Source organism: Geospiza fortis, unplaced genomic scaffold, assembly GCF_000277835.1.
Source record: "Geospiza fortis unplaced genomic scaffold, GeoFor_1.0 scaffold162, whole genome shotgun sequence".
NCBI classification, from domain to species: Eukaryota; Metazoa; Chordata; class Aves; order Passeriformes; family Thraupidae; genus Geospiza; species Geospiza fortis.
Genome location: NW_005054316.1, coordinates 1,689,746 through 1,702,760, shown reverse-complemented (window position 1 = coordinate 1,702,760; position 13,015 = coordinate 1,689,746). Strand labels below are relative to the sequence as shown.

General features: G+C 40.2%; 1 protein-coding gene across 2 annotated transcripts in view; it reads left to right on the top strand.

Annotated features, from left to right (window-relative positions):
- Positions 1-479: 479 nt before the first annotated feature.
- Positions 480-13,015, top strand: part of GRM1 (glutamate metabotropic receptor 1) — a 182,001-nt gene continuing 169,465 nt past the window's right edge. For both annotated transcript variants that reach the window (XM_005420067.2, XM_005420070.2), the window contains exon 1: positions 480-1,349. In XM_005420067.2, the coding sequence (XP_005420124.1) occupies positions 587-1,349 (763 nt within the window). In that variant the 5' untranslated portion in view covers positions 480-586. The remainder of the gene's footprint in view (positions 1,350-13,015) is intronic.

Below are 13,015 nucleotides of genomic sequence, written 5' to 3'. Positions count from 1 at the left end.
GGAAATGTCTAAACTGCAGGTAATCAGAATTACCTGCAAGCGCAAAGAAAGGAGCGCTTGTCACTCTGCTTTCAGGGCTTGGGCCGCTGGGGCCGGACTAGGGCTCTTCTCCAACGAGCTGCTTACCCACAGAAACTTTTAAAACTTCCCGGGGGCAGAGGGTGTGTGTGTGCTGGCTGAAGATGTGGGAAGTAGCTGCCTTGGCTTGAAATGCAGACACAAAAAGGATTGTAGAAACTCCACATATGTGAGTATGCATGATCACATCAAGGCAAAAAAGTACATTATTTAATCCCTCTTGAAACTTCTCATTGAGTGTTTTATCAAAGCACATTGCCCTGGGCTTTTGAGAAAGCAGACATCTCTGCCTGTGCAGGGTTGCTTTATCGAGCTCAGGTTTGACATCGATTTCCTGGTTACCCCATTTTATCCCCTCTTTCTATGCCACCAGGTTAAAAGTCACTAGGATGACAGCTGTCTTGGCACTTTCAAGAGTGATGCTGTGAGGCTTCACTGTGATGGTATTTGGAGCAACCTGGCTGTCATCAGGGAGAAGCAGATGCCATTTCCTACATGTCCTTAAACCATGTGCAGGCAAGGGGAGCCCATGAAATTTGTAACCTGGGTCTGGATGACATCGTGCAACAAAATGATTGGTTTGCTGCTGGTCTTTTTTCCTGCTCTGCTGCTGGAGATGGACGTGCTGCCCAAGAGTGGGGGTCGGAAGGTTCTTCTCTCTGCAGCCTCCTCACAGCGGTCGGTGGCTCGGATGGACGGGGATGTCATCATCGGGGCCCTCTTCTCTGTCCATCACCAGCCACCAGCTGAGAAAGTGCCCGAGAGGAAGTGCGGGGAAATCCGGGAGCAATACGGCATCCAGAGAGTCGAAGCCATGTTTCACACTTTGGATAAAATTAATGCAGACCCGGTCCTGCTACCTAACATCACCTTGGGCAGCGAGATCCGAGACTCCTGCTGGCACTCCTCCGTGGCCCTGGAGCAGAGCATCGAGTTCATACGGGACTCTCTCATCTCCATCAGGGACGACAGGGATGGAGGCACCCGCTGCATTTCCGACTCGCAGACCCAGCCCCAGACCAGAGTGAAAAAGCCCATCGCAGGGGTCATCGGCCCCGGCTCCAGCTCAGTTGCTATCCAAGTCCAAAATCTGCTCCAGCTCTTCGACATCCCCCAGATCGCCTACTCTGCCACCAGCATCGACCTGAGCGACAAAACGCTGTACAAGTACTTCCTCAGGGTGGTCCCCTCTGACACGCTGCAGGCCAGGGCCATGCTTGACATCGTCAAGCGTTACAACTGGACCTACGTCTCTGCCGTGCACACGGAAGGTGGGTATGGGGCAGCCCCCGCCTTCCCGGGGCGCTGCGCCCTCCGGCTCTGGCACCCGCGGGCACCGTGCGGCGAGCGTGGAGAAGCGGGAGGGGGTGCGGAGGGGTCCCCGGGAGAGGGGCTCGGCGGCGCAGGAAAGGATCGGGCGTCTCCCCGGCGCTGTCCCTATTCGCACACAGAGTGGTTCGCGTGTTTGTAAATAAAAGTTAACAGATGTGAGCGGCGGGATGCGGGGCGGGCAGCCTCGCCCCTCCGGCGGGGCCGGGGCAGGTTCGTGGGGCCGGTGAGTCCGTGGGGCTGATGCACTCGGTCGCTACCATCGCCGGGAGTTTGACAAAACGGGACCAGGGCTCGGCAGGGACTCCGAAGTGTCTAATCCTGATTCCTTAGGATTAGCTGCTGGTTTTCCTGCGTGTGAACTGATTTCCTGGCTCTGCGAATAGTGAGGAAAGAAACCTGCAAAATCCCTCCCCTGTCCAGGTAGTCCCTGCAAAGCCAGGTGCCGTAGGAAAGGGCAGGCAGAGGCTCATGCATCTTGTCTGCAGCTCGAGCAATAGTGAAAGCTATCGCTCTGCACAAACTGTTCATAGTCAACAGGTCTTCTTAGTTTTAAATATCAAAAGAAAAATAGCGATTATAACGTTATTTTAAAGAGGAGACATTGGTTTATAGCCAGGCTAGGTGGACCAACATAAATTGCAGCAGTAATTGCATTTAATATAAAATAAACTTGTGATATATTATTGTGATATAGTCCAGCTGTGGTCCTCAAAATGGGATTTCTAAGTATAAAATTGCAAATCTGCCCACATTATTGCTATAGCTTTGCAACTGTTCTGTCTATCTGAGTGTATCTCCTGCATGGATTTGATTTTTATGATTCCCTGGGCTTACTGAGCTGACTCCACACCTTTATTCTCAAAGAGATGACTAAATAAAATGAGGTAAGAACATATATTGTGACCAAAAAAAAAAAAAATCTCCAGGAACGGTTACATATTTACAACATTTAGAAGGGAAATGATTGATCTGGACACAAAACCAGAAAATGCTGCAATTTGAGGGGGCTGAGGGACAAGTGAGAGCATGAAGCAATGACCTGACATTTGCAGTTCATTTATGCCCTGTTCAGATGAGAAAATGAGCTGCTAGCAAGACTCCAACATGAGCTATTAAGATTTTCTATTGTTGACAGATATGATTAGATGCTGTGGAAGGCCAGGATGACAAATAAATATGAAAGGGGTAAATTCTTTGTTGATCTAAATAGCCGTCTCTCCCTTCAAGGCACTCTGGGGTGCTCTGCTAACTCACTGTGCCTGAAGAGTTGCCTCAAGGGACTGGCTGCATCTCTGTCCCACTCCTGTTAACATTAGTGGACCTTATCTCCTTTTGGAACAGACAACACCCTCTGAAGGTTCATTTGAAAAAAAGATCATTATAAGCAGCAACTTCAGTCATTAATTGTGAGAAATTTTAATTAGATACCTATTTTTATAATGTTACCGACTGATGAAAAATAATTGTTGCAAGATATTTTAGACTTCTGAAGTGATACTTCTGAAAATAGGGGTAGCCCACAGGACAACACTCCTCTTAGGAAAGGTCACAACAATTTCACAGATCATGCAGCTTGAGATTTGGATTTGCTTTTTTGTTATTAATCTGTGTCTGCCATTAATTTATTGTTAAATTAAAGCAAAAAATATCACTGAAATTATGTAACAAGCTTTAACATCGCATTTCTTTCCAGACAGACAAGTTATTTACCCTACCCAATTGCTGTTGGGTAGATTCCAAAGACTTTTTTTCCCTTCTATTTAAAGTGAAGTTAGTATTCATGAAAACTGGTGTAAATGGTTGCATTTCTGTTGTTTCAAATTCCATACATTCACTGTATTGTTAAAAGTGAAATCAAAGACAACACAAAAGCCACTCTGAATAATAGTCTGAGCAGAGCTGCTCCATCCATGCTATGTTTGGAAATAGGGGGATAAAGTGTAGTCAGAAACATTCCTCCTCCACAATTACTCATAGGCCTCTACACAGTCTTTATGGTGGGCTGCAAAATGTGCTGGGAGGAATTCTGGGGTATCACAGGTTGGAGAATCTCTTCAGCAGAGACTCTGAGGAAAGGACATGTTTCTAGGAAATGCACAGGTTGACATTGTGAAGAAGTTAATTCCTTTCCCTTCCAAGATGCAGTTTGGCCCCTTTATAGGGCAGGAAAGCTGCTTTCTTCCTATTTGACCTCTGGTTCTCATGGGAATGGACAAAGTTTAGCTCTTGTAGGCACCCAGCCACAAGGGGATGCAGTGAGACCACTGAGCTGACTGACTGCCTGTGCCAGCAAGGCACACTCCTCAGTCCTCACTGACCCAGGGCAGGGTCATGGAAACTGCCCAGACACATGAGCCCTTTCCCAGTCTGAACCCTCCAGCTCCTCTGCTTACCCTTCCTCTGCTCCTGCAGCCTACCTGAAGCTGGCTGAATGCCCAAACCAATACCTGGGTACACAATTATAGCTTTAATGATAATCAGAAATAAATAGCACACAATTTGTTGCCCAAATTTCTTAACATGAAGCCCATACATGCCATAAGGATGAACATAAAGAGGTAATCCATATAGGATGATGTCTTTAAGTAGTTTGCATTTGACATGGAAATTTATCATTCATATGCCAATATGATAATTAATTAGTGATGATGACTTTTAACTACACTCAGTCTCCACACTCTGGTACATGAAGCTGCATGGAGATGTGTCAGACCTGTTGGGGTTTTTTACACAGTCATTTATTAAGAAGAATAAACATTTTCTGCGTAAAAACTTCACACTCAATAAAATCTGTTTTCAAAGGTCCACATAACACATTGCTTATCTTAGATTAAAATTTGCATATAAGACTCCACATTAAAGAAGAAAAGGATTTAGTTATTTTATTATGTATCTCAGTTAAGCATAGTTGCCCATCATGAGAGTCAATTTTTTCCCAGAGTGGGCAACAGTCATTAAATGCTGTAACAAATCCGTGCATCTGTCAGTGTAAGGCTGTATGACCATATAGCAGTTGCAAAGCATTTTCAAGGCTATTATTTGTTTAAGTTTTCTTCATAGATAATTCAATATTGGAGTTCTTGGCATGTCTACACCTGAAATTTTAGGCTTGAAAGTCATTCTTATCTTGAAATGCATCTGAGTGGATGCTTACCTTTGAGCTCAAGTTTCCTATGGAAATCAAAGACATCAAAAAGCACACTGGTTAAAATTGGGCACAATAAGGGCAGAAGGAGTGACACTTGCCAAGAGTAGCTTTCCAAATGAGATACTCTGGTCTTTAGCAATATAACCTCAGAGTCAGGGATTCTCAACTTAGACCAGGCAGCCACTGGTGCTTTGGTAACCCTTTGAAGAATTATAGGGGCCACTTTCTTCCTTTCCTGGGGAAGAGCCGCCAGGCTGCCCCCAGAACAAGGCAAGAGATAGCAAGCACCGCTGCTGTGCTACTTCCATGCTGAAGGCAGAGAAAATGAATTCCTGGGGATGCCACCAGAAAAGGCAGCGTGGTTATGAGATCGCTGTAGGTTACACTGACTTCCAAAACCCACAAGATAACTGCACCCTGGCTAGTGATCAGAATTAAGTCTCCACTAAATCCCTCACTTTTCCTGTTCCTCTTGTACAGGGAGCAGGAGAGATGATGGTGTAAGAAGTCCTGTTATCACCTCATCTTCTAAGTACCTCAATTCTGAATAAGCTAATAGAAATACTTAGTGCTTGTACTTGGATTCCATTTCAATCATTGCCTACCTGTTAACCTTATAAAATGTATGTGAGCATTCATTTGAATTCTGTTTGCAATTTATGGACTATGCTTAATTGTAAAAATACCCCTTTATAAACAGGATTTCCATTCCAACAGATTAACATGCAGACTTTGCAGAAGCAACCTTGGAAATGGAATGATTAAGCTAATTGCACCAAATTTGGACTGTTTAGAAATTAATTTTAGAGAACAGTGAGATGTTTCTGGTCTTGATTAAATTTTGTCAGATTTGTATTGCCAGGCAGTTCCTTTTTCTTGAGTATAAGGCTTAAAATGAACTATGACGAAGCAGATGGCACAATTGTAAAGATTTTCAGATCAAAGTAGATGGTAAGTATATTATCTTCACAATGATTTTTGATAACCTGACTGCTGCATACTACCCATTGTACAGGAAACTCATAAACATGGTTATATGTGTTGGAAAGAGGATGGAAAGGCACGAGTCCTGCACTTTATTGCAAATTTCACAAGAAAATTGTGAATTTTCACAAGTTCATTCAGTAGAACCTACTAAAGTAGCTTTAGATGTGGTGGAAGGTAACACTTCTGGTTAAAGATAAGTGGGGCTATATTGATCAAATAGCTCAAAGGAATGATTTTCATAAAATTGTGTTTAATTTCTTGAAGGTGTTTCTGACAATGTTTTATTATTAATTCTATAGCGTCACCTAATAAATACTTTTTGATAAAATTATTGTCAGGCAACAGAATAAGGAATTCTAGTTTAAATGTTTGGAATTCTAGAGAGTGCAAATATTTCTACAGATACCAACAATTATAAAAATGCTCTTACAGGTTAAGCTCATGTAGTGGTATGAATTGTGCTGAGATGTGTATTCATAAATGCAGATTTCAATCTAATTTTTTTTGTGTTTAACTTGTTTCACTGATCATCTTCAGAGGCTTTGTGACATGAAAAAAGGAAAGGCATATATCCCAAGGAAAACAGAAATTAGTTTCAAAATAAGTATCCCTACATTGGATGGATCCCATTAATTGTATTAATTAGAAGGTGCTGGGAGAATAATTTTCATAGATTAACATTGGAAAAATGATGGTTGGTGACAAACACCATAGAGATCAAGAGAAATTACTTCTTGAATATATATTGCTTTGCATTACTCCTAAATTCACAAATAGTATAGCTTTTCAACTACACTACTGGCAGCTGCATGAGTTATATCAGCTCAAAAGGTTCATCGAACTCCTGTGCCTGCCTTCTCAGCAATACTGCTAGAGTTCATATTTATCCGTCAGCACAATGTGTTCATTTGTGCTTTATTTTTTTCTACATTATGTCCTTGCTATCAGATTTTTATGTCCTACAATCCTTTTTAACTCCTGCAGGTTTCTTGTCTCATTGAAGACTCTAAATAATGTTAAATGACCTTAGCTTTCTCAAAAAGCTATGTCCAAATGCCTCTAAAATATACCTTTGAAACTTAGGTTTGTAACATGGAGGTGCTTGCACTGAGGTTTCTTAGACAGAAAACAAAAAGCTAAAAATATAGAGTAAAATGGAGTAAAATAATATAACTAAAGCAGTGTCACCCACTGAGAAAGATTCTTTAGGGGCCTGATACATCAGAGAGCTGGTAACGGTAGTGAGAGACCAGAAGCATTGCACCTGCCACATGCAGCCCAGAAAAATGCTGAGCAAAGTCATTACTAACTGGGGCTCCCTGACCCACATGAAGCAACACAGGGATTTCACTTTATCTTCTGGGTGGCAGAAGTGCTTGCTGCATAAACCACTGTCACAGATGGCAGTAATTAACATGTGTGCCTGTAGTCTGAACTGGAGGGCCCGGAATTGACTGGGCATGATTGCACCTGAAATAACTGTCCTTTCGCCCATGGGTATCTAAGGAATACTGAGGGTTATCACCAGACATGGTTGGAGAGAGGCGTGCAAGGCACAAATGCCATCCAGTGGGTAACTGGCTCAGGTTTGCAGTCTAATTTTTCAATAGTGTTTTCTCAAACACTACTATTACTATTATTGCTATTAATATACATCTTAAAGAACAATTTCTAAATCTGATTTGCCAGCAGGAAGTTGGCTGTTGAGAGAGAGGCTGAATATGAAAAGAAACAAGAGCAGGACTGAGCATATCTCCACAGTTCCAGTCAGTAGCAAGTTCCCAAGTCCTAGGGCTACCAGCCACCCATGAATATTTCCTTTAGGAGTTTGTCCAATCCCATTTTGTATCATGTATACTTTGGTCTCTAGAGTATCACAGAATCACAGAATGGTTAAGGTTGGAACAGACCACTGGAGGTCATCTAATCCAGCCTCCCTGCTCAAGCAGGGTCCACTAAAGCACATTACTCACGATTTTGTCCAGATGGCTTTTATATATCTCCTGGGGAGGAGATTCCATACTCTTTCTGGTCAGCCTGTTCCAGTGCTCAGTAATACTCACAGTAAAGAAGTTCTCCTTCAATCTTATAAATTAATTGTTTCTTATGTGAAGAAATGTTTCCTTAAAACTACTCTTTGATAGCTGCCTTACCTTCAGAAGTTCATACAAAACTATTCATCATTTGTTAATCCTGATCATTATTCTGTACTTCTAATTCCAATATGAAATGTGAGCAAGCAGAGCTACATTCAGTATTCAGGGTGGGGGTACAGCATGGTTAAGCTCCCTTGTGAGGTAACAATTTCAGTATTGCTTTCAGACCTTTTGTGATAAACTTCCAATTGTCCATTACTTTTTAAATTACCACCATGCACTGAAAGAATGCTGTTAGAAAATACCTTAAAATTACCACAAAATCTTCTTCATAAATGGTAAGCCTTACTTCAGAGGCTGTTATACACCACAGGGTTATCCTCGTGTGTTCGTGTGTTACCCTTACTTTATTAACACAAATTTTATTTCCTACACTTTGGTTCCTATCTGTTACCCCATTATTAATCCAGAACCTTCTGTTGTATCCTGTATTACCTCTATTTCTGTCAGAGACTTTAATAAGAGACCTCATCAAAACTTTCTTAAATCCTAAATACTCTTAGTATAGTATTACTCATACGATTACCTCCTCCAAAAAAGAAGGTATTTAGCTTCTGAGATATGTGGGGGCTTTTCTGAAAAGTTATGTTAGTTTTTCCCTGATATGACATATTTATTTATTTGTACCTTAATACTGTTTTGTCATTGTTTCTACTAATTAGCTTTGTGAAGAAATATCTGAAGTCTGCAGAAATATCATGTCTGTTGTTCACTGGATTACCCTCTGTGCCTCTCTACTCTCCATAAATTCAGTTAAAAATGAAAACTGATATGTGAAAATATAAAATTGCTTTTTCTACTTTACTGCTTGCTTTTGTGCTAAGGCCCCTGTAAGTGGTATTAACATGCCCCAATATAATATCAGCTGGTATTGGAAATTTGTTGAAGTCCACCTTATGAATTTGGATTTGTTCTAAAATATGTTCTATTGACACTCAGAGACAATGGTTCATTTCTATCCTACATAAGGAATGACCATTGTGTAAGAACTGTCCTATCTGCCTTTGCTAGCAGAGCAGACTGAGAGAATTAATTTAACTTTTCTGTTGTGGTTTTATCTTCCCTGAGTGCTCTCTTTATATAATTGGCTATCATAGAATATCAGGCTAGTTTCCCATTTCTTGAATATTTGAAGAATAGTGGGTTATTAGATTCTATGCCTTTATGTCTCAGAATTGCTTCATCTTGCTTTTTTCTGGTTTTGTATTTCAATTGTCAAGGTATACTTTGTTTTCTTTCCCTCATTAGGGTACAACTTAGACTTTTCAAAGTAGTTGTTTTAATTTTATTTATTTGGTTTTGTTTATTTTAATAGCATTAGGAAATTTACTTTTTTGCTTTTTCATGCCAGCTTTTTAAATCCTTTTGGAGCTTTGGCTCTAACTATTCCTGGCTAGTCATTATGTAATTTTTTAGTATTTCAGTCTTTTGGCTACTCCTTTTAGTGTCCTTGAAATTAGCTTTCTCATCTTGATATAATTTATTTTGCTTTGAATTAAACATTACTTTTACTGATTATTTTTATTTCACATGCAGCTCTCTTTTGTCTTATCACTAAAGTATAGTCACAATTGCAGACCACTTTTTGGATAGTTAGGTCTTAACAATTTGTTTATAGCTCAAGACTAAATTAAGAGCTGCTTCTTCCTTTGTAAGTTCAATGAACAAATGAGTAACGCAAGAAACACATGAAAAAGAAACCAATACAAAGTATGTAAGATTTGTCTTCATTTTTCATTATCTAACCTACAGTCTGGCACTGCTACCTACAGATCCAGAGTGTCTTAATAGCATTTTGTGACATGGGCATTGTGCATCACAAGCTGTTTCCTCCTCTGCTGAGCCACTGCCTAAGTGGCGTGTGTCTATCAAAACCCAATGTGACAGATATTTCATTTTACTGACAAGTCATATTGTTTGTTCTGTAGTATCACGGTCCTTTGTTCAAACAATTTTTATTTCATAATCTCTCTTGAATATTTTTATAGACAAATGAATTTCTTAAAGGATATTTGAATAATGTTAACAGCTATCAATGATTTATTAGTCCCTTGAAAATTTGACAGTATTATTTTAGACATGGGCTTTTGGCAGTTCTGGTAGACAAAGCAGAGAAGATCATGTCCTGTGCTGGTGCAGAGAGCAAGTGTAGCAATAAGGCTCCTATCAAATGCTCATTGAAGTTAATTGGTGGCCCTCTGTTGAGACCAGTGGATCCTGAATGGATCTCAGCATGGCCATCAGATGTTGTCTTTTCAGGTTATTGAGCTGACAATACTCAGAAAGCTGTAAAAATCCACAGGGGTTGTGAATCCCACACCTAGGTGTATGCCATAGTTAATTGGGAGTAGTGTAAGATTGTGTGAAAACAAAGCTTTGTTTGTTGCATTTGCATCAATATTAGAGGACATTGAGATAAATAACTTTTTCCTTCTAACTAGAAGGAGGCTGAGTCTAGTTCTTCCCATTCAAGTTCCCCAGTGAATTTAACACTTGCTTCTCTTTACAAAATGTTTGAGGAACAAGCCTTCATTTTCTTAAATGCAGCTGTTTAACCAGCAACATTCATCCTTATTAATCTGCGTAGTAATTTCCCAGCCATTTATTCAAACAAAACTCCTCCTGGAAAACAGCAATAAGAACCAGACATGAATATTGCTCAAATGACAACTATTGGGAATCTGAATAAGTGTTCATAAATATTCTCTTAAAGTGTTTGGCCATGCTCCATTGAACACTGAATATCTTTTCCTAGGTGGAGTAGAATGTAAAAGATAAATTTGCAATTAATTGTCAGGAAGTGAGAAAACCTTTGAAGCTTGTTTATGAGCCTTTCTTACCCATGTGGTGGTGTGGAAAGGCTTCAGCAAATGAAAATTTGACATGTAGGAGTTCATGCTGGTTATTGAAACTGGTGATCCTCCTCCTGAGTCTATTTCCCGAACTGCAAGTTCCACATGAGTAGATCTCAGTCTCTTGCCAAAACAGCAAATATATGAAACTGAATATTGGTAGTACTGTTAAGAAATGCTGTTTTACGAGCACTAGAAAACTGTAGGATTATTTGAGAGACTGGAAAGTAAAATCCCACTCCTATTGAACTATTCATAAAGGGTTACAGTGGCAGGCTGACAGCATTCTTTTGGAGGATGCCCTTATTTTCCAGGCCATATTTCCTGGGAGGATAAACCCATTCAACATCGGATTAAAAACTCTACAGCTGTCAGCTATATGAAGCAAAATGCTGAGCTGGGACAGCTGCTCCACTGGAACAAAAGTGTTGAAGATTTTGAGAAGGGAGAATGAGCCAGGCAGCAGCCCTAACAGCAGCCCAGGCAGACTGGGTGTCACTTACTCCTTTCTTGTTCCCTTCCACCCTCAAGGCACTACAATTGTGGCTCTCAGGTGTCACTACATTTCCAGTTAAATAGGCTTAACCTTCCTCTTTCAGGTGGATACCTGCACAGCTCAATCCATTCTTTGTCCTCTGTCAAGTTAGACCAGGACTCCAACATCTGGCAGCTCAGTCTGGGCATACTAAGTGACATGGTGCCAGTGTGTGTCAGCTAGAGGCAGAATTCCTTCCATTCCCACATAGTGCCAACCTGGAAATGTCATTACGACAGGAAGGTTCTCCAGGAGTTCCTTATGGATTTGTCACCAAACTCAGAAAGAGATAAACAATACTCTATTAAACATATGTCCCTAACCATGCCCTAGTTTTGTGCTTCAATGCTGGCACCCTGAAAAAGGCTAGGATAAGGATGTAGTAAAAGTGGCATTGAGACACTAATGTGCAAAACTGATGCTCTGAAGTTGAGTGAGTCAACAAATATTGATTTCAATATATTATAGAGCAGCCAAAAATGGACAGTATTGAGTTATACCAAAAATTCAAACACAAAAGACAAATGAGCTATGACAGACAGTTCTGGCTACCAAGACAGCAATCCCCAGAATAACAGTAAGATGGTGATGCAGACTTCAGCTGACAAAAAACTGTAATTAAATTAAAACAAATCAGTGTGATGCTATGAAGAATAGCTCTTTTCAGACAAACCTGATTTTATTCCCTGATGAAAATGCAAACTTGGTAGTTACAGATTGGAAGTGCAGATCAAGTATCTTAGATTTCTTTTCAGGCACTGAACCAGTCTTACAGAATATTTTCATTGAAAAAGCACTGTGCAATGTCAGAAAAACAGATGTCCCATAATTTTAAACTCAGCACACTGATCTCAGCAAGTCAAGGGTGACCATCAAGTGCAGCTTACACAGTAGAATTGTGTCCTTGAAAGAAGTCCTAATACACTTTATGATTATAGAGGAACTATGTATAAAAAAGTCCCAACCCAAAAGCTAATGTCACCCTTGAGAAAGTGAGAACTTCACCTCAGTGTAAGGATTATTACTTTTAATTTTGGTATTTGTTCAGTTCTGTTGTTGACTTTTAAAAATCAATATTAAAATATTGAAAAGAGATAGGGATAAACCTCTGAATGATTTGCGGGCTGGAAAAATGCGCTTAATAGCAGGAATCCAAACCAGATTAATCTGTCTGGTTTTTCAAAAGGACATGCAGTTATATGTGACAAAAATGCTTATTTTCCCCCAAGCAAACAAAGCTCTGCATCCTAATGGTTAAATCTACTGATTGCTGGTAAGCCAACAAATTCCAATTAGAAAAAGACTAATGTTTTTACTTGTGCTGCTGATTAATCACTGAGTTAAATGACTGAGTATAGTTCAAACTTTTGATGTTGTCTAATCAAAATTAGCTGCAAATATCCCAGAACAGTGTTATTTGAAATGCATGTCACTGGACACAGCACAGCTGGATCTGGAGCAAATGTATGGGCTGGAATTTGATAGGTGATATGGACAGATAATAAGAGCAGACAATTCTTTTGTCATTAAATCTTGCTCATTAGTGAATAGTTTTGATTATGTAAGGAGGTGAGAAAAGAGTAGCTTAATATTTTGTTTATTCAGCTGCCTAGGAACTGTATACTAACAAAGTATCAGTCAAATTCAGCCCACTGTTTCAGTTTACATGCAGTATTTTAAGTCAGTGTTTGTCCTCTCATCAGCAGCTGGTGCCTATAATGCATTTTGCCCTTAGACTACAGAGCCCCAGTTCCTACTGGTTTTGTTTGCTTGGGGGAAATTTCCATTTGCATGTGGAATTTATATTTCACTTATTCTCTTACTTGTGATACAGATGTTGGCCCCTGTGACTGAAGAAAACCACAAGTTTTCTAAAAAGATGCAATGACATTTTCCAGAGGTCTCACCAATTAGAATACTGCTTTGT